The 26735-nt window shown below is 46.1% G+C and overlaps 1 protein-coding gene across 1 annotated transcript in view; it reads right to left on the bottom strand.

Moving 5' to 3' along the window:
- LOC147615205 (protein ACCUMULATION AND REPLICATION OF CHLOROPLASTS 6, chloroplastic-like) overlaps positions 1-23953 on the bottom strand; it is a 38103-nt gene extending 14150 nt beyond the window's left edge. The window contains exons 1-3 of the mRNA XM_086779233.1: positions 23445-23953; positions 22719-22949; positions 22311-22535 (exon numbers count right to left, since the gene is read on the bottom strand). Coding sequence (XP_086635359.1) covers positions 22311-22535; positions 22719-22949; positions 23445-23867 — 879 coding nt within the window. The 5' untranslated portion in view covers positions 23868-23953. The remainder of the gene's footprint in view (positions 1-22310; positions 22536-22718; positions 22950-23444) is intronic.
- Between the last annotated feature and the right edge of the window lie 2782 nt (positions 23954-26735).

Below are 26735 nucleotides of genomic sequence, written 5' to 3' on the forward strand. Positions count from 1 at the left end.
AGAGTCCAGTGAAAGCACAGGACCGTAGAGATTGGACCACGCTAGTGGTCATTCTACTTCGAGCATCTACATTGAATTTCGACTTCGAGCCTACTTGTTTGGTACTGTTTTCATATGTACATGGACATCATCTGGTTCTTGGAACCCATGGAGCATTGTATTTATTAAATACTCCCAATAAATATATCATATATTGAGGGGGGGGTCGGCCCGTTCCGGCCCCAGTGCTGGTGTCCATCTTTCCGTTTCATTTCATTTCAATTTCAAGTTGTATTAAGTTGTCCATTTCAAATTTGTGGTTTTAAAGTTGTGTTATTAAGCGTGTGGGTGTCCAACGGAGTCTTCCCACTTGACGGGATCGGTTTCATTGGTATCAGAGCACGGTTGTTTCCCTCTTTCTAGTGGGGAAACGAACCTGTGTACTGGACATCCCGCTTTTAGCAAACTTAAAGCACAATGGACAGCCAAGGCAACCCTTTGGAAGTGCCAAATTCGAGGGGTCCATCTAGTGCCTCTCGTGGGTCTGATGCCCTGCGAGGTAGACACAAGCCCCTTGAAAGGGTTATTGATAGTGAATCAAAGGGTCAACTGTCTCCAGGAAAGACAGTTATGCTTGAACAAGAGCCTGATGCTATGAGGGCTGAAATGGAACATATGAGAAAACTTTTGCAGGCTCAAGAGCAAGAGTTAAAGTTTTTGCATGAAGATCCCCATCTGCAAAGTGCTATTGAAGCCAGGAAGGCTGATGCTATGGTAGATGTAACTTTTGAATCAATGGCTCGTGAAGTGGGCAAGAAACCAAGGGAGTTGGCACTTGCCTACCTCCTCCGCAAAGGTGATATCAAAGAGGGGGATGACGGAGAGCTGAAATTCAGAAATCCACCTCGTTTGAAGCATGGAGATCCCGCATCTCAAAGGCTGAAATCTTTTATGCAAAAGGAAGAGGTGACAGTAACCTCTCGACATGCATCTTCTCCACAAGGCACAAAGCCTGACAGATATATGTATGCCAGTGCTCATGGAGGGCATGAAAGTCACATGCATGCAAGACATGTATCTCATGGTGACAAGTCTGCTTCTAGAAAAATTTTGCCTTCTGAGTTGTCTCATGGAGAGACAATGCCATATGCAGGTAAGTCACATGCATCTGAGTTTCAAGTTCGTGGAGCACATGCCGCCGTGCCTCATGAAACTTCTATGACGGCCCATGGAGCCCATGCAGATAGGGCTGCCCCGTTGGATAAGGGGAAAAGAAAAAGAGAAGACCATGAGCCTCATGCCAGAAAGCTCAAGGAATTCAAAGCAGGTGACAAATCTGTTAAGTTTGATGTTTTTCATGGTGAACATGATGCTTCTAAGGTGTTAGCATTTGTGGCACAGTTCGACATTGCTTTTAGCAATGAGGACTTTACTGAAAAGCCAAAAGTACACCATGCTAGCATGTTTTTGAAAGGGACTGCTGCCCATTGGTGGATCACTGAAAAGATCACCAAGGATCCCATTTCCACTTGGAAGGAATTCAAGGATAGATTTTATGCTCAGTTTTTGCCACCAAATGCGGAGCAAACTCTCACTCAAAAGTGGGACAGGCTGGAACAAAGAGACAATGAAAGTGTGCAACAGTATGTTAACAAATTCTGGAAAGTATTGCTGGAAGTGACTCCCTTTATACAAATCACTAAGGATGAAAGAAAAAGGAAGTTTCGTTCTGGACTGCAACCAGCATATCGATCGGCCATAGAATTGCACCCGAAACATACGTTGCAACAACTCACAGCTTCTGCTCTTGCTACGGAGCAATTGGTGCTCAAGATTAAACAGGATCAAGGAGGTTCAAAGGGGAAGGACAAGGCTGTCCCAAATCAGCAAAAGGGTGGACAGCCACCTAAAAAGAACTTCCGGGACACTTACAAGGGTGGTAAAGCTGAAAATAACACATCTAAAGATCAGGGCCCAAGAAAGAACAAATTCAGCTTAACTCCGGAGCAAAGAGAGCAATATGCCAAGGATGGAAAATGTTTTTCTTGTGGTAGCAAAGACTACATGTTTCGCCAATGCCCAGATCGCAAACCAAAGCACGCGGACAAGCACACCAAAGCTAATGTACATGCAGTTCCTGATGTGCAAGGAAATAGAGGTCATGATGCAAAAGAGCGAATGGTTTGCAAGGCTTGGGGACAAATCAAGGATCAGCCCGCACTCTTCATGTTTGATGACTGTGCAACTGACAATTTCATCTCTATGCAAATGGCAGCTGCATTGGGTATTGAGGTTGAAAACATGGGACCTCAGATTGAAGCCAAAGCTGCATTTATTGGTAAAGAGGTGCAGGTTACCCCTTTGATAGGGAAGTTGCGCATCCATATCCAGGGCTACCTTGATAATGATCATTTCCTAGTTGCTCCACTGAATGGATGTGATGTATTGTTGGGCAAGCCGTGGCACCATAGGCTTGAGCCCCACAAAGACTACAAGTCTAATATGATTTCTTTTATGCATAAAGGCCGCATGCATTTTATTGATGCTGGCAAAGAAGGGGATTCCATCCCACTTGTATCACACATCCAAATTAATAAAGCAATGAAAAAGAGTCTTTCAGCGTACTTGGTTTTTGTGCGTGATAGTCTTGTGCCAAATCATCAAAATGTGGATGCTATGTCTAATGATAGGCTGAATTTTCTTAATGCATTCAACGACTGTTTTGCTGACTCGTTGCCAGGTGAATTACCTCCCCAAAGGCCCGAAGATCACCGCATAGATCTTGTGCCAGGTAGTTCTCCACCTAACAAACCCGCATACCGAGTGAGTGCTACACAACAAGAAGAAATCATGAAGCAGGTAAACGAGCTTTTAGAGAAAGGTTTGGTTCAGCCCAGTTCTTCACCTTACTGCTCTCCTGTGCTTCTTGTTCAAAAGGACGGATCATTCCGTATGTGTGTGGACTATAGAGCATTAAACAAGCTTACCATCAAGAACAGATTTCCAATTCCACGTATTGATGATATCTTGGATAAGCTTGATGGCTCAGCTTGCTTTAGCAGACTTGATTTGAAGAGTGGTTATCACCAGATACGCGTGGTGCCACAAGATGTCCATAAGACTGCATTCAGGACAGCCTTCGGATTATATGAGTTCTTGGTAATGCCTTTTGGTCTCACCAATGCTCCTGCTACTTTTAATCGAATGATGGATAGGATATTCCGACCCCATCGCAAGTTCACAGGAGTCTTCTTTGATGATATCTTGGTTTTCTCCAAGAATGAGCAGGAACACAGAACACATTTGGTCACAGTGTTCGAAGAGTTGCGGAAGCATAAACTTTTCGTCAATGCCAAGAAAAGTGAGTTTTTCCTTTCAGAGATTCATTATCTGGGTCATATTGTATCCAAAGATGGAGTTACAATGGATCCTGCAAAGATAGAGACCATTCGCAATTGGCCCGAATTGCAAAACGTACATCAAGTACGTAGTTTTCTGGGATTATGTTCGTATTACAGGCGTTTCATAAGGCATTTCGCCATGGCCCATGATTGCCACTCCTCTACATGATCTCACGAAGAAGAAAACTGCTTTCAAATGAACTTCAAAGGAACAGGATGCTTTCTTGCAGCTCAAGCATGCTATCATATGTGGCCCAGTATTGATTGTTCTTGACTTGCACAAGTCATTCGTGGTTGAATGTGATGCTTGTGGTGATTGCATAGGAGCTGTCGTAAATCAGGAAGGGCATGCAGTTGCATACGAGAGCCGTCGTTTGCATGATGCTGAGCTTCATATGGATATCTATGAGAAAGAGCTCTTGGCTGTAATTCATGCCTTAAAGATATGGAAACATTATCTTCTTGGGGCTGAATTTGTCGTCAAGACAGATCATCAAAGCTTGAGATACTTTCTATCTCAAACAAAGCTTTCAGAGAAGCAGACGAGAATGGCAAACTTTCTTTCCATGTTTCATTTTCAGATTGTGCATACTCCAGGAAAGAAAAATGTGGTGGCCGATGCACTATCTAGGAAGCCTTATGTTGCTGCAGTCTCAGTGGCCTCTCATGGAGATTTATCTGCTATGAGAGATTTGTATCATTTGGATGCTGATTTTTGCCATATATGGACTGATTTGATGGCTGGTCATTCACATGCCTCTTATGTTATCAACGAGGGTTATCTTATGAAGGATAATTGCCTATGTGTGGTGAAGGATTTGCGTCCTAAGGTTATGGACGAATGTCACACTCCACCATATGCTGGTCATAGAGGTATTATGCCTACTACTCGCATGATTCAGAGATATTTCTTTTGGCCGAGCATGCGTAAAGACATTGAGGCTTATATGCGTGCATGTATTACTTGCCAAAAGGTGAAATTTGACAGGCCAAAACCTCCAGGTTTGCTTCAGCCATTGCCTATTCCCTCGCAACCTTGGGAAAGTATCACTATGGATTTTATTATGGACTTGCCTAGATCCCAGCATGGGAATGATGCTATTTGGACTATTGTGGACAGGTTTAGCAAGCAAGCTCATTTCTTGCCCGTCAAGAAAACCATTAAAGCTGATCATATGGTAAAGCTTTTTCTTGCTAATATTTTCAAGCATCATGGTATGCCTAAATCCATTGTTGGGGATAGAGATCCCAGGACTACGAGCCTCTTTTGGAGGGCTCTATTTGATAATATGGGCACTAAACTTGAGTTTTCATCAGCTTATCATCCCCAAACGGATGGCCAAAGTGAAGCTGCAAATTCAACCGTGTTGGATTTATTGAAGTGTTATGTGGCAGATCAAAAGAGTGCATGGGAGAAGTATCTTCCACTTGTTGAGTTTGCCTACAACAATACGATCCATGCTTCCACAGGCAAGGCTCCGTTTGAGATTATTTATGGCAGAGTGGTATTGCCACCCATCCTTCATACAAAGGATGAGATTTTTGCAGCTGATGAATATGTTCGTGACTTGGATGTTGCCTTTGGTCAGGTGCGGACAGCCATTGCAAGATCTCAGGATAAGCATAAAATGGCTGCTGACAAGCACAGAAGGGACATGGAAGTCAAAGAAGGTGATTGGGTTGCTGCAATTTGAGAAGGCTAGGCTTCGGAAGAGGCCACGACGAGAAGGATCATATCCTAAGCTTTCTCCTCGCTATTATGGACCCTTCAAGGTGATTCACAAGATCAATGAAGTGTCCTATAGGCTTGCTTTACCTAGTCACTGGAAGATTCACAATGCTTTTCATGTGAGTCTATTTCAGAAATATGTGGGGCCAGATCCTGATGAGCCTGTCACACAAGATCTGCCAGAAATTGAAGAGCTTGAGGAGATCCTCCAACCAGAACAGATTGTTTTTCACAAGGAGAGAAAGCTACCTGCAGGAAAGCTTTCCAGGAGATACCTTGTGAAGTTCAAGAATTATTTGCCTATTGATGCCAAGTGGGTAAATGAGGAATATTTTGTTGATTACCCACAGTTGTTGCAGGCATATCTTGAGGCTTTTCAGTTGAGGTCAACTCTTTAGAAGCCCGGGGGGATGTCACCAATTGGCCGACCATTTGGTCCATCTCCAGATTTTGTGTCTCGTTCACTTGAGGCCAGGCCGGTGTCTCATGTGAAGAGGCCAGTATTTTGCTGACATGGACGGGAGCCAAACTGGTGCCACCCGTGTGTTAGCAGGATGGTGTCGTATGGACGGGAGCCAGACTGGTGCCACCCGTGTATGACCTGGACTATGTTCGACCCATGGGATTGTCACGCCATGGAAGAGCCAGTATTCGTGCCGTGTTTTGCCTATGGGACTGTCACACCATAGGGAAACTCGTGCCTGGAACAGTGTCTTACCTATGGGACTGTCACTCCATAGGAAGACCAGGTTTTTATGTTTTTTATGTCGTGCCAGTTTTGTGCCAACAGATATTTTGTACTTGTTCCATGAACGGGAGATATGTCCATGTTACTATTTGCACATGCACACATATTTTGCATGTTTGAAACTATTTTCGCATGACATGTATTTTTGTGTTTGCCTGTTTGACGTGTTACTTACTGAGCGGGGACGCCTGCCAATGAGTCGTGAAGTCTGCTCTGTATTCTGACGAGTTCTGGTGCATGTGAACAGGTGGTAAGTATGTCGCACATGTTGTTTTTAATATTTTATTCCTAACCTTTTGTTTTATAAGGTTAAGTGTTCACATTCACTTAAATGTGGGCACCACTTTGGGCACCCACTTAGGGGCCAAGGTGGGGAGCCCCACTTAAGTGAGTGTGGGGGTGGGCATGGTCACCTACCCACACTCCTCACCCACATGCAAGCGTAGAGAAACTCCACTCTAATTTTTATAAAAAAGAGGCTTCCCCCTTCAGCGTGGACATGATTCGCTTCCACCCTTTTACGTAACACCACCCGGCGGATCGCTTCTATCTGGCGTTTTGTTCACTAACCGGCGACCATCTCTCTCTCTTGCGCCTGTTTTTCCCAGGCGGCTGGCTGCAACTGCACTACAGGCTGCGCCTACACCATCTCCCCTCCTACAGGTGGGATGCGCCTGTGTACAGCAGCCAGGCATCCTTTTTCTCACAGGCAGCTGTGTGCACCTCAGCCCCTTCAGCAGGCGGCTGTCACCTCCAAAAGGCTGCACTGCCTCCTCTCCTGCAGGCGGCTGCTTCATCTCCCTTACAGGCAACTACACCTATTCTGCAGGCGGCTGCTTCTACTCCCCACAGGCGGCTGCAGCCAAGTATCCCTTCTCCATATAAGGTGGCTGCACTTGCTCTCCAGCAGGCTGCCCCTTCTCTCTAGCTAGCAGCTGTGTGTGTGCCCACTCCTTTCATAACAGGCTGCTCCTCCACGCCATCTTCTTCCCACACGGGTATCTTCTCCCTTGCAAGTGGGTACTCCTCCTCTCACAGCAGGCGGCTGTGGACTTTTGCGGTGGTACTTGTCTTGATGGTTCTCCACGAGGTGACTGTGTCTTCAACAAGGTGTTATACCTTCTAAGGCTACCTCTCTGTTTTCTACTTTGAAAGAGGTGGCACATCTTCTCCACTGGCGTCTACAAGGGGACTTTGCATCTCCTGGGTGGCTTCATCATACCACGGGTATTGGATTTCTCTATCTATCATCCACAACAAGTAAGTGAATTTTCAGATTTAAATAAAGTATTTTTGTGATAAAATCTGATAAGGGATTCCCGACTCCCTATACGGCCAACACCCGTTCGGTGCCGGGTAGTCCAAGCTATATTGGCGAACCTCGGTCCAAAGGTGCTAAGATCGGGAGAGCCAGGCGTTAGTACGAGAGCGCCTGTTTGTGCGTGGTCTCGGAACACAAGTGAGGCGCTCTCCGCGGAGTCCAGTGAAAGCACAGGACCGTAGAGATTGGACCACGCTAGTGGTCATTCTGCTTCGAGCATCTACATTGAATTTCGACTTCGAGCCTACTTGTTTGGTACTGTTTTCATATGTACATGGACATCATCTGGTTCTTGGAACCCATGGAGCATTGTATTTATTAAATACTCCCAATAAATATATCATATATTGAGGGGGGGTCGGCCCGTTCCGGTCCCAGTGCTGGTGTCCATCTTTCCGTTTCATTTCATTTCAATTTCAAGTTGTATTAAGTTGTCCATTTCAAATTTGTGGTTTTAAAGTTGTGCTATTAAGCGTGTGGGTGTCCAACGGAGTCTTCCCACTTGACGGGATCAGTTTCACTCCTAACACCCCCTCTCAGCTCTTGGCTATGGAGCCAACCCCAGTGAGCTAGAGTGCTACCGGAGCATAGCCTAAGGTAGAGACTTCGTGAAGAGGTCCGCCGCATTGTTTTCCGTCGAACAATAAACAAGCAAGATGTCACCAGCCAAAATCTTCTTACGAACAAAGTGATATTGTATCTCTATGTGCTTGGTCCGGGCATGGAAGACCGGGTTCCAAGCAATAGCTATATAGCTCGAGTCATCGCATTGGATGACCATGGGTTCCTTCTGTGGAAACCCAATCTCACCAAGCAACCTCCGCAGCCACACAACCTCGCAAGCAACGCCACAAGTAGCCCTGTACTCTGCCTTTGTAGAGGGCAAGGCAATAGTTGGCTGCCTCTTGCTGCTCCATGAAAGAGCTCCTGAGCCAAGGGTAAATCCGTAGCCTGATGTAGATCTCCTCGTGTCTGGATCTCCTCCCACGGGAAAGCTCAAGTCCAATCTGGTGTTTAGCAACCAAATCAATGAACCAACGAGCTTCCGATACAGAGAGGCATCAACCTGGTCACAAGGATCATTCACTGTTGTAAGTTTAGTGTTCGGGTCCATCAGTGAAGTAATAGGCTTGCAGTTCTTCATCCCAAAGGTCTCTAACAACTCATGAACATACCGCTGTTGAGAAACAAAGAACCCCCTCTAGGTATGCCAAATCTCCAATCCCAAGAAGAAATGGAGTAAAGCCTAAGTCGGTCATCTCAAACTCCTTTGACAAGGCAGCCTTCGTCACTGCGATGTGCTCCACATGACCGCCAGTGAGAATGAGATCATCCACATAAAGGATAAACAACGTGACCAACCGCGTTTCCGAAAGAGATACAAGTTAGAATCTGCAACTGATCTCTAAAATCCTATCCATAGAAAGAAGGAATCAATCTTCTGATTCCAAACCCTGGGAGTCTGCTTAAGACCATACAAGGCCTTCCGCAACCTATAAACCATCCCCTTTGATCCCGGAACCTCAAAGCTTGGAGGATGCTAAACATACACCTCCTCCTGCAAGTCACCATTAAGGAACACAGATTTTACATCCATCTGATATACGGGCCACCGCTAAGAAGAGGCAAGGGCAAGAACTGTCCGAATCGTGGTCATCCTCGTTGTCGGTGCAAAGGTATCCTCATAGTCAATGCCAGACCGCTCAACGTAGCCCTTAGCCACAAGTCTGGTTTTGTGCTTGTCCACCGACCCATCAGACATGTACTTGGTCTTAAAGACCCACTTGACACCAACGACTTACCGTTTTGACGGCCTCGGAACCAACTCCCAAGTTTTATTCTTCTCTATGGCATCCAGTTCCACTTGTATGGCTTTTCTCCAAGTTTCCTGAGAAAGAGCTTCCTTCACAGAAGTGGGCTCTTTGTTCCAAATGATACCAGACATCAAAGCATAGTTTACCTGTAACAACTCCTTTGAATGACTTTTGTCACGAACTCTGTGCGATCTTCGAGGTCCATTCTCTGTGGTCCACTCAGAGGGAAGCTCCGTAACACCTGACACCCGTATGGTGTCTAACAACCACTTTGGTACTCGAACAAAACGCGGAGCCTCCTGCTACTACTGGGGCTCATCTCCAGCCTCGGGCTCAACCTCTACAAATGACTGAGGCTGTCTAGCTGGAACAATAGACTGGGAATCATCCTCATACTCATCTGGTTCTCCAAGAAGTGGCGGCTCATCAACAATGGAAGCTGGAACATGCTCATCAAAGACAACATCTCTGCTGACAACAACCTTGTTTTGCTCTGGGTCATATAACCTGTAGCCTTTCGAAAGAGAGTTATATCCCACAAATACAAGCTTCTTTAACTTCAAGTCAAGCTTCCCCCTCTGCTTCTTTGGGCCAAAACAAGCCTAAAATGGAGTCATCTTGGGTACTGAAGTCATCTAAGATTGCTTGGGGATATGGATAGCCGTAGCCACAGCCTCTCCCCAAAGTGAACGAGGAAGATCACAATGCTCCAGCATCGTCCTCGCCATCTCCACCACAATCCGGATCTTTCGCTCAACCTCCATTCTTTGAAGGCGAGCTTGTATTGGCCAGCTCCCGCTTGATGCATGATACCATGTCGGAATGCAGAGCAGAAAAATAAGACGAGTGCTGTAGAGAACAAAACGCAGAAGTGTAGAGAGAGAGAAGCTCTATAAACTTTGCTATATACACATGAAACCGATACAACCTGGAGTGGGGGACCAAGGGTACCCTCAAGTGCTGGTCGGCCAGCCTAAAAGCAGCCGACACCCTACATATCATGTCCATGAATGAAGAAAGCCAGTCGGCCAGCAAAAGGCATGAAGTCAGCCAGATCAGAAGGAGTCGGCCAGCACAGGACAGCCCCACAACCAAGAAAAAATAGGGAGAAATATGGAAAAATGGGAAAAAATGAGAAAAGCTCTGGGTGTGCACACCCACAACAATGGCCCTCACTGTACAGACAGAAGATGACTGCTAACATCATGATCACGTGTTTGGAAGGGCCAAGTCTAGTGTCGTGTCTTTGTCTACGTCAAGACAAGTGTGTCACGTCTTTGTCCAAGTCCCGGACAATTGTGGCAAGCCATGTGTGAAAGCCACATTGTCCTGTGGTAAATAACAATGGTTATTCTTGAGGCCATTGTGTTGTGGACAGCCCATGGACACTAGGACCAAAAAGGGATAAGGACACTATGCCAAAGGAGGGTGCCCTTCTAAAAGGGGAATGGAACCTTGCAAAAGTGTGCCCATTCCCAGCCAACCCTAAGCCCACCAAAGACTCCTATTTGTAGGACTATTCGGGGCTGCTTTGGATCATCTTCTGCCATAGCCAAGAGTTATTGAGCGAGTTCTACCTCAGTCCATCAGTGCCAAGGGGCATCTGGGTAAAGAAAACGCAAATGAGCAAGACCGCCACAAGGCATCCAAGTTCAGCCAGCACCATCAACATATTAATGCACATCTGTAGGCGGCTCCAGGGCAGCAAAACGCAGCCATAACAAGCCAGCCAGGTGCAGGGCAGCAAGAGGCCAGCAAAGGCCCCCTAAGGGGCGACCCAAATCATGTCTTTTCGGGTCCATACAATCTCCTTACAGTCCAAGTCAAGTGCAGTCCACCGGACAGTAGGTTTTAAGCATTGTACTTCATCATTCTCTTACAAGGCATGTTTTCTAAACCCTAATCTCTGTGCATTCGGTTTTCAGCAGTGTTTTCTTGCATCATTATCTTATCTTTGAAATGCTTTTGCATAAGGTGCATGTTACATTGCAAATTTGATGAGGGAAGGTGCTGAAATTTTCTCATAAGGTTTTTTATGTGTAAGGTTTACAAGCTCCGGAGCACACCCCAAGTACCAGAGTGGCTCCCATCTCTCAAAAGGTGGTCGGTTAAGTGCCCGTTGAGCCTCAAACACCTCGCAGTGGATGGTTTATTTGCATTCGGGCACAAACACCGGCACTTCCACTATGAGCAACCAAGACCGAGGAAGAGAGGGAGAAGCAAGAGTCTCAGATGCCTCTACAACAAGCCTCTACTCCCAGTGTTCACCCTTCCACGGATACCTGTAACATGCGGAAGCTTTGGAGAAGAATCGGTAACTTCAATGCTCAAAAATCAGCACTCTTTTCGCGACGGAATTAACGCACAAACTGAATGAAGATGTGCAGAAAATAGAGAGAGAGAGAGAGAGAGAGAGAGAGATACTCATGAAGTGATCTCTGTAGTATAGCATCTTCGGTAGAAGAGGCTGTGTAGGCGATATCCATGTCTCTCGTGTATAGAGCTGCCATAGGTCCTGTCTCAATACTCTGTTCCTCTCACTATGAGAGAGACAGATATGTGGTGCATCCCTGTCATACTGGAATGGTGGTAGATGATCCATGTCTAGGCCATGCTGTGAGAACCAATGTGTGACCTGTGCATACCATGATCCTCTGTCTCTTGCCTCAGCCAGCTGTCTAGATGCCTCAAAAGCTCTGTATGACAATCTTGAAAGAGTGCACAGAGCGGAAGCAGAGTGGCACTAGAATGTGCTGAACAGAGAGTGCAAGAGAGAGAGAGATATGGAGCAAACTATGCTGAATATACTGAACCAAAACAGTCCCAAGCAAGAGACAGTGATAGTCTCATAAGTGAGGGAGCAAATAAGTACAAGACTCTATGAAAAATGAGAGGCCAGCACCCACTATTTATAGTGGGGAAGAGCTGGCCGACTGGAGCATAGAAACAGGCCGACTGGAGCTGTTGGACATGGCTCCCTAGAAAAATGCCAGAATGGCTGGGAAAAATCCCAGAAAAATACTAAAAAAGGGGTGGCCAGCCCACAAGCAAGGGCCATGCAAAAGGGGACCAAATGGGCACCATACAGAGCAGAAACTGGGGATGAAAGTGCTAACACCCCCTCTCAGCACCAGATGCTGAACAAACTCCGAGAATCCGAAGATGAGGAGCCAAGGAAGCCTGAGAAACCGGCTTGGTGAACAAATCTGCAGCATTCTCCGCGGAAGGACAATACTCCAAACGCAAATCTCCAGCAAGAACCCGTTCACGAACATAGTGATACTGAATCTCAATGTGTTTCGTACGAGCATGAAACACAGGGTTCTTGGCGATGGCGATGCAACTCTGATTGTCACACCAAAGAAGAGTAGATCCGGTAGGAGGACAGCCAAGCTCCTCCAATAATCTCCGCAACCATATCGCCTCACATGCAGCATAGCAAACTGCACGGTACTCCGCCTCGGTAGAGGAAAGCGCCACAGTAGGCTGCTTTTTACTGCTCCAAGAAATGGCTCCAGACCCAAGTGAAAAAACACAACCAGTGGTCGAACGCCGTGTATCTGGATCTCCAGCCCAGTCTGAGTCAGACCATCCAACAAGAGTGCGTCCTTGGCCATAAAAGATGCCAAAATCCAGAGTGCCACGTAAGTACCGAAGAACTCTGAGAGCACACCGCCAATGCTGCTGACGGGGTTTGGATGAGAAGGAACTCAATAAACTGACTGCAAAGCATATGTCCAATCGGGAGTAGGTCAACCATACCAAACAACCAACGAGAACCCGATACTGTCCCTGATCAGTCCCTGGAGAAGCATCAAGTGAAGAAAGCTTCTCACCAATATCCAAAGGAGAAGATACTGGTTTGCACCCAGTCATCTGAAATCTGTCGAGAATCTCCCGAGTGTACTTCTGCTGAGAGAAGAAAATGCCCTTCGAGGTCTGCCAAATCTCAAAGCCAAGAAAATAGTGCAAGAGGCCCAGATCCGTCATCTCAAACTCTGTCTCCAAAGCATCCATAACAGAACGGATCCGCACAGAATAAGAACCTGTAAAGATGAGGTCATCAACATAGACCACAATGATAACAATCAACCCCCTCTCAAGGAGGATATAAAGGTTCGAATCTGCATGAGAGCGGCGCAAGCCGAGCTTCTGAAAGAACTCATCAATCCGCTGGTACCAAGCCCGCGGAGCCTGCTTTAGACCATATAAAGCCTTCTTCAGCCGGTACACATGATCCTGTTTGCCCGGAACAACAAATCCTGGCGGCTGATCAACATAAACCTCCTGTGTAAGCTCTCCATTCAAGAAAGCCGACTTGACGTCCATCTTGAAAACGGGCCATCTATGATGTCCTGCAAGTGCAAGAACGGTGCGAATGGTAGTCATTCGGGCCGTTGGAGCGAAAGTCTCATCGAAGTCGACACCGGGGCGCTGAGCATAACCCTTGGCAACCAACCTCGCCTTGTGCTTGTCCAAGCTGCCATCAGCTCGGAACTTTGATTTGAAAATCCAACGCACACCAATCACCTTACGCTGCAGAGGCCGAGGCACCAAAATCCAAGTGCCATTCCGTTCGATAGCATCCAGCTCTGTCTGCATAGCATGACGCCAAGACTCATGTGAAAGAGCCTCGTCTACAGAAGTGGGATCAGAAGGACCATTAATGATTGTAGACATAAGAGCATAATTAACAAACATGTTGCCCTCATGAATTTGTTTCCCTGTAACTCTGGAAGAACGCCGAAGAGAACCAGGCGGAGGAGCAGAAGGAAGCTCACGTAACCCAGAGTCACGAACTGTCTGATAATACCAACCAGGTACAGATCTGCTCGAACTCGCCGGAGGAGGAGCAGGGTCATCATCATCTGACTGAGAATCCTCAGCTGGAGGTGTGACAATAACAGCCGGAGCAGGAGGATGAGTAGGAGGAGGAGAAGGAGGTGCAGGAAGAAGAAGCTCACCACCCCCCTCTGAAGATGTAGGAGTCTCGTCGAACACCACATCACGGCTCACAATAACTTTACCGGCTTGAGGATCATAAAGACGATATGCCTTGGACACAGTGCTGTATCCGAGAAAAGTCATGCGCTGAGACTTGGAGCGGTGCTCCTTAGGCACATGAACATACGCGGTACATCCAAATATCCGGAAATGAACAACGGAGGGCTTCTCACCATGGAAAGCCTCATATGGAGTTTTGTCGGGAAGAGCAGCAGTAGGAGACCTATTCTGAATGTAGACAGCAGTGGAAGCCACCTCCTCAGCCCAGAAACGTCGAGGTAATGAAGAATGCTCAAGCATAGCACGGGCCATCTCCATAATGGTCCTATTCTTCCTCTCGGCAACTCCATTCTGAGATGGAGTATATGCTGTAGTAAGCTGTCTCCGAATGCCATGTGTCTTGCAATATTGCTTAAACTCCTGGGATGTAAACTCACCCCCTCCATCGGTCCTGAGAGCCTTGACCGAGTGACCGGTCTCTTTTTCCACCTCGGCTTTCCAATCACAGAAGTGATGAAAAGTCTCATCCTTGGTCTTCAGAAAGAAAACCCAAGTATATCTGGTAAAATCATCCACCATCACGAGCATGTACAACGCCTTACTCAAAGACGCGGTACTCATAGGACCACATAAGTCTGCATGAATGAGAGCAAGTGATGTCGAAGATCTGTGTGTCGCCTCCTTCGGAAAGGCGGCTCGGTGCTGCTTCCCCTGTAAACAAGAGGAACAAGGAGAAGACGGAGCCTTGATGGTTGGTAATCCATCAACCAACCCATCCTTCGAAGCTCGCTGCAGAAGCTGATAGCTCAAATGGCCAAACCGAGCATGCCAAAGAGCAGAAGAAGCACCAGAAGAAAGCAGAGCGGTCAATTTGTAGAGGCCACTATCTTGGACTCCCTGAGCCAAGATGCTACCAGTCGCTTTATCACGAATGGTTATCTCATAATGAGAAAAGATCACCTCCGCACCCTGAGCTGTAAGAGCACTCACTGACAAAAGGTTAAAAGCCAAATCTGGAATATACAGAACGTCAGAGAAGTACCTCTTGTCCTCTTCAGAACGGAAGATGGGGATAGTGCCATGACCATGCACTGGCACAGAAGAAGAATCACCCAGAGTGATCTCGCCTGATCTGGCAGTGAAGTCCTCGAACCAATCTCGATGGGGTGTCATATGAGCAGTAGCACCGCTATCAACAATCCAAGACCGTGACTGAGAAGTCACAAGAGCAAGTATACGCCGAGTACCTGCTAAGAGAAGTATTCCATCATCCTTCTTGGGTTGAGACACCGCCGTTGAGGAAGAGTTCTTTGCTGCTTCATCACGCTTCTTCTTGTGACATTGGGGTGACTTGTGACCCTTCTTGCCACAATAGTGACATTCAATGTCCGTATTCTTTGAAGATTTGTTGTCTTTATCCTTATCGGAATCCTTGGAGTTCTTGTCAGAACCCCCTTTACCTTTCTTTTGTTGAGACTTCCCTTTATCTCGTGCTGCCAAAGCTCCATCAGGGCCACCGGAGGTGCCAGTCCGCTCCTCAAAGCGAGACTCTATCTGCATAATGGAGGGGAGAACTTCCTCCCAAGTAACTGGAACAGGACGAGGAGAAGAAACCAGAGACTGAAAGTATGCATCAAACCTCTCTGGAAGTTTGGAGAGCAGCCGAATAGCCATATCCTCTGTGGAGATGTCCTTGCCACAAACAGCAAGCTCGTCCCGGAGATCTTTCATCTTCGAGATGAAAGCAGATAAAGATGGAAACGCAGAAACTGATAAGTTCATAAGTTGCTTTTCCAATACCAGAATCCGACCCGGAGAGTTAATCTCATAGAGATCTGCAAAAGCCTTCCAAACTTCATGTGCAGCATCAGCTGTACGCACATGAGAGAGAACAGCATCCTGACAGTTCAACATCAGGAAGGAGAAAACACGTCGATCATTCGACTGCCAAATATCAATCTGTGCCTGAGTCACACCACCGGAAGCAAGTGTGGGAGGGGTGGCATTGGCTGGTGTAACAAGCCAATCCCAGAGATCCACGCCACGCAAGGCCGATTTCACCTTCACCTTCCATAGGGTGTAGTTGGAACCATCCAACTTGGCAGACTCAGCAAACATATGAAGAGAAGAGGGAGCAGCCATCACAAGAGCTTGGGCTCAATCTCAAGAAATGCACAATCTCTGAAGAAAAGGTGTCCTCCACAGGTACCAAGAGTGCCACCAAAGCCTGCAACACCACAAGCCCCCTCTGCAAAGGGAAAGGACCACTGGAGAGGAAAACGCAGCAATGAACAAGTGCTGTCCTGTAGAAAACAGGCCGCCTGCAGTCCAATCTCCAAGTGGGCAATGAAACGCTGATCTCCAAGAGCCAGACGGCTGAATCGGTGAAGCCAATCTGAAGAAAAACCGACCAGCAGAGTGCTGTCCAGAAAACGCAGCAGCAAAGGCTATGGATCTGGAAGAAAACGCAGAGGAGAAGGTGCTGAAAACAGGGCTGAATCTGGGGCAGCAGAAAGGTTGCTAAACCTAGAGCGATGATACCATGAAAGAGTGCACAGAGCGGAAGCAGAGTGGCACTAGAATGTGCTGAACAGAGAGTGCAAGAGAGAGAGAGAGATATGGAGCAAACTATGCTGAATATACTGAACCAAAACAGTCCCAAGCAAGAGACAGTGATAGTCTCATAAGTGAGGGAGCAAATAAGTACAAGACTCTATGAAAAATGAGAGGCCAGCACCCACTATTTATAGTGGGGAAGAGCTGGCCGACTGGAGCATAGAAACAGGCCGACTGGAGCTGTTGGACATGGCTCCCTAGAAAAATGCCAGAATGGCTGGGAAAAATCCCAGAAAAATACTAAAAAAGGGGTGGCCAGCCCACAAGCAAGGGCCATGCAAAAGGGGACCAAATGGGCACCATACAGAGCAGAAACTGGGGATGAAAGTGCTAACAAATCTGTCCTGTGGCATCTCTCTGAATCTGTCTAGCAAGCATATAGTTTGGAATATGGCCTCTACCATCATAGGAGGTGCAACAAACTCTGCTCGGATAATGTCATGAGGTACTGACGGTTTGCTGCGTATCATACGTGCCATCATGAGGGCCTGTGGTCTCTCTATCTGTGTCCACCAATGGGTAGCAAGGCCTGGCGCCCATACCGCTGCTCCAGACATCAGTGCCGGTGTGACTAATGTGTCAAATAGCCACCCCTTCGTCCGGGGCTCCTGAAAATGCGCCTGGTGGCACTGTCTCTCTAGTATAGCCAATGCTGCATATCCCCGTGTCAATCTAGCTCTGGCTGCTGAAACCATGGTGAAGCGTGTGGCTGCTGCAGAGAAGGTAACCCCTAGGTACACGTATGATGTCACCACCTCCACCTGGCGTCGTGCGAGAGTGAATGTCAGCTGACTCTTGCCCTGTCTCGATGTATGAAAGACCATAACCTTGGTTTTCCCAAGGTTCACAGTAAGACCCCTCTGTGTGCAGAAATCATCGAGTACATGTAGATGCTGCTGTAGATGTCACCAATTGGCCGGTCCATCTCCAGTTTTGTGTCTCGTTCACTTGAGGCCAGGCCGGTGTCTCATGTGAAGAGGTCAGTATTTTTGCTTAACATGGACGAGAGCCAGACTGGTGCCACCCGTGTGTTAGCAAGATGGTGTCGTATGGACGGGAGCCAAACTGGTGCCACCCGTGTATGACCTGGACTGTGTTCTATCCATGGGATTGTCACGCCATGGAAGAGCCAGTATTTGTGCCATGTCTTGCCTATGGGACTGTCACTCCATAGGGAGGCTCGTGCCTAGAACTGTGTTTTACCTATGGGACTGTCACTCCATAGGAAGACCGGGATTTATGTTTTCTGTCGTGCCATTTTTGTGCCGACAGATGTTTTGTACTTGTTCCATGAACGGGAGATATGTCCATGATACTATTTGCACATGCACTCATGTTTTGCATGTTTGAAACTGTTTTCGCATGACTTGTATTCTTGTGTTTGCTTGCTTGATGTGTCACTTACTCAGCGGGGACGCTTGCCAGTGAGTCGTGAAGTTTGCTCTGTCTTCTGACGAGTTTTGTTGCGTGTGAACAGGTGGTAAGTGTATTGCACTTGTTGGTTTAATAGTTTTAATTCTAACCTTTCATTTTATAAGGTTATAAGTTCACATTCATTTAAAAGTGGGCACCCACATATGGGCCAAGGTGGGGAGCCACACTTAACCCTTTATGTGTGTGGGGGTGGGTGCATGGCCACCTACCCACACCACACTTTGAAGCTGGCCGCCCCCATGCAAGCTTGGGGAGCCGGCCAGCTGTGATCATGTAACTCCTCTCCAATCACCTACAAAGAGGCGACCATCTTTCAGCATCCCACAAACGTTTGTGCGCCCCCTCCTCCTCAGGCTGCGCTACCTCCATCTCCACAAGCAGACGGCTGCATTTGTTCTCCAATTCTGCACTCTCCTCTACAGGCTGCGTGGGTCTGCCTTCACCTCTACAGCTGACGGCTGCACAGCAAGCGGCTGTGTTTTCCTCAGCAGGCTGCAGCCAGGCGGCTACTTCTATTTCCCCGGCGGCTGTACTCTGCAGCCAGGCGGCTCCTTCTGCCCTGCACACGGCTGCGCCACCTCACAGGCGGCTGCAACCAGGCGTTACCTCTCCTCGACAGGCTGCTCCCTCTGCCCAGCAGGTGGCTACGCCACAACAGGCGGCTGCCTCTTCTCCTCTGCAGGCGGCCATAGCAGGCGACTTCCGCACCCCTCAGGCAGCTACACTAGCTCTCCAACAGGCCACGCTTACTTTTCAGCTGGCGGCTGCACCTTCTCCTCTCCAAAGGCGATTGTTTCATCCTCTACAAGTGGTTGCACCTCCTTTCCATAGACAGCTACATGCGGCTCTGCTCCTCCTAGGTGGCTACACCTTCTACACAGGCAGCTCCTCCTCCTCCTCCTCCTCGACAGGCTGTTGCGCCCTGGTGTCCACCTCTAGTAACTGCACACAAACACCTCGGGTATCTGTCTTCTATTTGCGAGCTACAAGTAAGTGAATTCAGATTTAAGTAAAGAACTTTGTTGTAAATCTGATAAAGGATTCTCTCTACCGCTAACACCCGTTTGGTGCCGAGTAGTCCAAGCTTTTGGAGAACCACGGTCCAAAGGTGCCGAGATCGGGAGAGCCAGGCGTTTGTACGGGAGTGCCTGTTTGTGCGTGGTCCTAGAACACCAGTGGGGCGCTCTCCGCAGATTCCAGTGAAGGCACAGGACCGTAGAGACTGGACCACTCAAGTGGTCGCTCTCCTTCGAACATCTACTTCGAGCCTCTTGTTTGGTATTGTATTCATCTCAGTTGTACATGGACATCATCTGGTTCATTGAACCCATGGAGCGTTGCATCCTGACAGTTCAACATCAGAAAGGAGAAAACGCGTCAATCATTCGACTGCCAAATATCAATCTGTGCCTGAGTCGCACCACCCGAAGCAAGGGTGGGAGGGGTGGCATTGGCTGGTGTTACAAGCCAATCCCAGAGATCCACACCACGCAAGGCCGATTTCACCTTCACCTTCCATAGGGTGTAGTTGGAACCATTCAATTTGGCAGACTCAACAAACATATGAAGAGAAGTCGGTGCAGCCATCACAAAAGCTTGGGCTCAATCTCAAAAAATGCACAAACTCCGAAGAAGAAAAGTCCTCCACAGGTACCAAGAGTGCCACCAAAGCCTGCAACACCACAAGCCCCCTCTGCAAAAGGGAAAGGGCCACTGGAGAGGAAAACGCAGCAAAGAAAGGCTGTTGTCCTGTAGAAAATAGGCCGCCTATTGTCCAATCTCCAAGTGGGAAAGAAAACGCTGGTCAACAAGTACCTGATGGCTGAGTTGATGAAGCCAATCTGAAGGAAAAGCCACCAGCAGGCTGCTGTCCAGAAAACGCAGCAGCAAAGGCTATGGATCTGGAAAAAAAAACGCAGAGGAGAAGCTGCTGAAAACAGGGCTGAATCTGGGGCAGCAAAGAGGTTGCTAAACTGGGAGCGATGATACCATGAAAGAGTGCATAGAGTGGAAGCAGAGTGGCACTAGAATGTGCTGAACAGAGAGTGCAAGAGAGAGAGAGAGAGAGAGATGGAGCAAACTATGTTGAATATACTGAAGCACAACAGTCCCGAGCAAGAGACACAGATAGTCTCATAAGTGAGGGAGCAAAATATGTACAAGACTGAATGAGAAAAGGGAGGCCAGCACCCACTATTTATAGTGAGGGAATGCTGGCCGACTGGAGCTGATAAACAGGCCGACTGGAGCTAATGGACATGGCCGACTGGTAAATGCCAGAAAGGCTAGGAAAAATCCCAGAAAAATAGTAAAAAAGGGGTGGCCAGCCCACAAGCAAGGGCCATGCAAAAGGGGACCAAACGGGCACCATAAAAGAGCAGAATCTAGGGATGAAGTGCTAACAATCAATCCCCTGGTTATTTACAGCCAGTAGTCTGTCATTCTACTCATTCAATAAAGCAAATACATCATACGTGGTGGCATATGGAAGGTAATGATGGAGTCCGTTTTGGAGTCTTATGACTTGGCTGATTTCATTGTAGTTGGTGTTCCACGGCCGGAGTTGGAAGACGGGGAGTTACCCTCTATACGGAAAGAACGAGAGGCTCAGGCACAGTTATGGGATCGTGTCAATGCCTGTGTCAGTCATTTCCGTCCCTGTCCCCATTTTGCGTCCCATGTGACTATGCCTAGGAGTATGCTGTAAGAAGGTGCAAGAGGGAAAGGCATCAACTAGGACAGTCCTCACTATAACTCGGGCTCTCCTCAAGAGAAACGCACAATCTCAGAAGAAGAAGTGACCTCCACAGGTACGGGGCTCACTGTAACTCGGGCTCTCCTCAAGAAAAACACACAATCTCGGGCTCTCATCAAGAAAAACGCACAATCTTAGAAGAAGAAGTGTCCTCACTGTAACTTGGGCTCTCCTCAAGAAAAACGCACAATCTCAAAAGAAGAAGGTGACCTCCACAAGTACCAGATGCCACCAAGCCTCAAATCAGCAAACCAACATCTGCAAAACACCTCTAAAAGAGGAAACGCAGCAGTAACAGTACTGCTGCTCTGAAAACAGAGCAGGCCGACAGCTGTACAGGAGTCCCAGGGGTCAAAAACAATGAAGATTGACCACAAACTGCAATGGTGAAGTGCTTGGAAGAGGCAGGCCGACAAGCAGCAGATCTGGGGGAAAAACGCAGAAGAGAAGGTGCTGAAAACAGGGCATAAACTGGGGCAATAGAGTAAACTCTGAACCTAGAGCGATGATACCATGCAAGAATGCACAGAGCGGAAGCAGGATAAGCACTAGTGTGCTGATCTCAGAAGTGCAAGAGAGAGAGAGAGAGAGAGATATGAAGCAACTTTGCTGAATGCACAGAGCGGAAGCAGGATAAGCACTAGTGTGCTGATCTGAGAAGTGCAAGAGAGAGAGAGAGAGAGAGAGAGAGAGAGAGAGAGAGAGATATGAAGCAACTTTGCTGAATATACTGCAATGAAAGCAATCCCGAGCACGAGACATAAAGGTCTCATAAGTGAGGGATACAAAAGATGACCAAGCTATATGAAAAGTGAAGAGGCTAGCCCACGGATATATAGGTCATGAGGGCCGGCCAACTGGAACAAAGCAACTAGCCGACTGGACAAAGCCAACCGGAGTAAGTCACCCGACCTGGGAAAAATACCAGGAAAATATGGAAAATGGGGTGTCTAGCCCACAACCAAGGGCCATCAAAGGGATCAAAAGGGGACACCAAACATGGGCAGAATCTGGGGATGAATATGCTCACATCTTTTACATCATTATATGAATTTCCTTTATTGCACCAGTCACAACAAGCAAGTATGATTGATAGACTTACTACAATGCAACTGCTGCCTTCAGCTTTCTTGCTGTTATTCAGAACCTCATTCCATCTGGCCTCATATCCAGATTCCAGAAAGGCACGATGATACAAGGACCAAAACGAAACATCCAAAAGTGTCCATTCACACTTACTTAAATTAAGCCTTTTTGCTCATCTTCACCTATTACCCTTACCTAAATTAGGCAAACCCTAACCCTCGGTTTTTATGATATTCAGCTTCTTGCTAAGTCTACTATCCTCTACTCAAAGTAACAATTAAGTATAAAAGTTTTCCTTCTGTTGTCATCAAGACAGACAAGGGGGGAAACACTGCCACTTAATATTGGGGGTGTTCATTCACAAAGGTTACGAGACAAAACAAATTTTTTTTTTAATGCTAAATAGAGTCTAGTATCTCTTACTTGGAGCAACTTCAAGGATCTTTCCAGAAGCTCACAGCTCCGCACAATTGCAGGTGGTGATTCGGCCATTGCTTCTCGAGAAAGCTCCACATAAGCCAGAGCAATTGCCAGCACAACATCCCGCTGGAAAAACTTACCAAGCCGTTCTCGCAGCAGATCCTGTCCAACTTGCAAAACCACCTCCATCTCACCGACCTCTTGAAGTAAACATAGTGCCCCTGGTACCTGGAAATAACTAAATAATTATTTATTGAAGAAGTATTCAGAAGAAGTACTCACCACAATCGCCAAGCACTGGTAGCACTGCTTGTGAGCACTGGTACGGTGCAAAAATCTAAAGTTACTATCCTACATATTTGCATTTGTAATTACCCTTTTTTTTCCATGACATCAGCAGCAAACCTTTACCTTGCTCAGGGGAACATCCACCATAATTGTTCCGGCCTCATCGTCTATAAGACCCTCGTTATATTCTCCACGCAACTCAGGATCGGCTAGCGTTTCACAGGCTCCTCTGAGGATTTCTTGACGAGAGATCAAAGCATCTTGGCTGAAACCTTCTCTTGGCAAATTCTTGACCCGTGACTCATAGGCTCTGACAATAGCATCAGCCAGAAAGTGTGTATCTGCCCCAAGCACCTGTCACAGGTTAAAATAATAAGCTATTAATTTGATCACACTCGTAAAAACAGACACTTTGACAACACAACGAGATCATGCGCATTATCTGCAATGACTTGCTCGTGATGTTCTGTGGTCTAGAGCGACTGAACATGTGGAGTGCATGTGTGTATGTAAAAATGTATGTATCTATCATCTCCACAATGTTTGTAAATAGACGCTTGCATCTTGGCTGAACTATGCTATCTATTGGCTCGTAATTGTGATACATGAAAAGGTAATCGAATGTGTGGTGCCGTTGTTCTAACAAAGTATGTGCCACAACGTAGAACGAGCTTAAAGGTTCATTGTGTTGCTCGTCATATTGTGGATCACAAGTAGACACTCTCTCTCTCTCTCTCTCTCTCTCTCTCACACACACACACACAAACCCCACCAAAAAAAAAAGAGGTGTGGCATCCAAACCACTAGAAAGAAATTATATTGAAGATTGAATAATTAGATATGGCAAACCTGATAGTAATCCAACGGAAGTGAGACAGTTCTTTCAGTAAGAGCTGGGAAAGAGGAAGCCAGGGCACCATTGGTCTTGCCATTCCCTCTGTTTACACTGCTGGCCAGAGGTCCTGCCTCTGGTGGGTCATCAACGGTGGGATCATGGGGCCCAGCTGCATAGAGGTCACGAGAGAGCCTGTCCGCCCATTTGGCTGCATTGCAGAGAAGGCCTCTGCTATCTGGTGTGGAAACGGTCCTTTTGAATGAGAAGCCCTGAGATAGGTGGGTGATTTTCCTCCTCCTCACAACTGAAGAAGAAAAAGAAGCAGGAGCCGCAGCAGCTCCTCCTCCTAAAGCCTTGCTACTGCTGTTGAAAGGGGCCGCCAGCAGGTGAGACCCATCAGACAAAACCCCGCACGTGCCGACCTGAGAGGCGCTCATTGCTTCATTCCATATTAGTTTTCATCAGCATTCCATGTCGGTTTCCATTACACCTCCCTTTGTGAGAAGACACTATATATCCATACAATGTGGTGGTGCATGTACATATATAATATATACATAAATGAGACCAAATGACACTACCAAAGTCCAACGAATGAGACTTGATCCTAGGATGCATAAACAGCTTCCACCAATATACTTGACATCACGGGGTGCGGACAATAGCCGGGTGCTTAAGACGTCACCGTTCTCCTGGGCTCGATTCTGGCCCACCGCTCCCCCCCACTCCACAAAGAATTGAAAGAGTGTGTATGTTCCTTCTTCACAATATATATATGGCATCAAAGTGCAATGAATGTAGGATGCATAAACCTGCTCTCTCCCATCATATAGACGATTGTAAGCTCCACACTTGTGTACTCTAGTGAAAGGAGCCTCAATCAGTGATACAAAATGAATGAGGCTAGAGATTGCATGCTATTAAACCTGGGGTGCAATAGATAATAAGGTAAATAACTAAGTTTATGGATGGGTTGAAGTGTGACTATGTATCTAACCTCTCTAGACCACTTTTGGTGCATGTGGCTCTCTATGATTACTCATGTGGTAGATATCGATTAGGCTAGTATGACTATTCCACGTCCACCTAATAAATTACAATCACAATAGATCTTTGGTTTAGCTACAACTTTTTGGGCCACCCAAAACTACCTTGGTACCTATTTAGGCTCCACAATCTAAAGACATAGTAAATTCCACCAAACCCATGTATGTCCGGACCACTATGATGTAATGGTTCACACAAGCAAATTCCACCAAACCCATGTAATTTCGACCAAACCCATGTATGGACCACTATGGTATAATGGTTCACACGAGCAAATAGTGAGCCAACTCTATTAAGCTATCTCTAAACCATTCAACTTCCTAGGCCACCATCCACGTACACTCTCAAGGATGATGTGTGCCCCTACTCCTCAACCACGCTGCTCCTTATAATGGAAGTAGTACACATGTGAGCTAGCCATGGACATTACAATACAAGGGTGTTTAAGATGTCTCTCCATGCGGTCTCTACTAAGAGTCTTTATTCTATGTCATTGTGTAGTCTCGACCCTCATAACTAGCTTGCATAGAAAGTGATAGTAATTATCAAACATGAAATATGCATAAATACATGATTTTGAGCAATGGTCATGTAGCTCTAGCTGTCACATTGTAGTATTGTGGGTTGCTTCTACCTCAATCATAGTGTAGCTCTAGTGACATTATAGTATTTTAGGTTACTTCTATACCATTTACATATCTTCTACAATCCTCCTCAATCATTTTGCCTTGTGTGATGCAAAGCATGCAACATAGTCTCTATCAATGAGAGTGTAAAGCATGCAACTTTATACATAGCCTCTATCAATGGAAGTGTAAATGTGGCCTAGTTCTTGCTTGTATATCCAAGAAATGCATCCTTAACCAAGATAAAAACAATATCATGTTACTAAGTGTTTAGAGTTGAAATCAGTTTTCCCAATCTAAGTCACTAGATCCACTAGGGATGTTGCCAAAAGCATAGTTGATATTATAATATTTAGTACCTTGGATGTATTTCAACACTGCCTTCTTTCCAATCATGCTTCTAAGTCTAATTAAAGAACCTACTCTCAACACACTAATAATGATTACGTATGTTGCAAAAACAATAATTGATATTATAATCTTCAGTACTTTTGATGTATTTTAAAGAACCTACTCTCAACACACTAATAGTGATTGAGTATGTTGCAAAAACAATAGTTGATATTATAATCTTCAGTACTTAGATGTATTTCAACATTGCCAGCTCTCGGGGCTAACTAGAGAACCTCCTCTCAACACACTAGTTACAAAAGTGATTTGTTATTTACAATAGAAGATTAGACTCCCAACCATCTTCTAGATGGTTGGGAGTCTAATCTAATTGTAAAAGTGATACTTGGTTTGTTATTATAATAGAAGATTAGACTCCCAACCATCTTCTAAATTATCTCATCCACAAGGTCTAAAGTGTCTTCTGTGATAGACATCTTCTAGATTATCTCATCCACAAGATCTAAAGTGTCTTTAATAGACAACTTAGGTCAACCTCCATTGGGTACCATCTACTTTGCAATTGATCATAACAATTGTGTAAAAATCCCTCTGTTATTTTGCTACTAAGAAATGAAAATACTACTTTGCTTTGGCTAAACCAAAACAATTATAAGATTAGTCATCTTGCACATCTAATTTCACATGGCTAGGGCATGTCAAGGTAAATTCATAACTTCATAGTAGAAAATGAAATTAATTACAAGATTAGTCATCTTGCACATCAAATCTTCACATGGCTAGGGCATGTCAAGGTAAATGCACAACTTCATAGTAGAAAATAAAATCAATTAAGACCTAATTAAGAAGCAATAGTCAAGGCAATAAGCCTGACAAATCTCATAATCAAAAACTCACATTCAAATGATCACAAATACAAAATAACATAGCTCTAGTAGATCTAGTGATATCCCAACCACCAAAAGGAGGAGTGGCACACAACATGCTGCCTATGTTGCCTACTTGCATATGCTTGTATATGCACCATGTATAAGAGCCTATACATAAACTCATATAAAATAGCTCTTATGCATTATACATTAGCTCATGAAATACTTTTAGATTTTTTATTTACAAGGTGCTATTCTTCTTTGTTTCAAACTTTAAAAAATAAAACTTATAAAGAAGTAACCTACATTTGCATCTCTTTTATTACTCTTTAATCTCTTCTTCCACCATCGATTAGGGGGCATAGAGTAGATTCATAGATATACTTCTTTTTTAATTTCAAGTGTGGCTTTC

Source organism: Cibotium barometz, chromosome 40 (genome assembly GCF_041138505.1).
Source record: "Cibotium barometz isolate CiBa-2024 chromosome 40, ASM4113850v1, whole genome shotgun sequence".
NCBI lineage: Eukaryota > Viridiplantae > Streptophyta > Polypodiopsida > Cyatheales > Cibotiaceae > Cibotium > Cibotium barometz.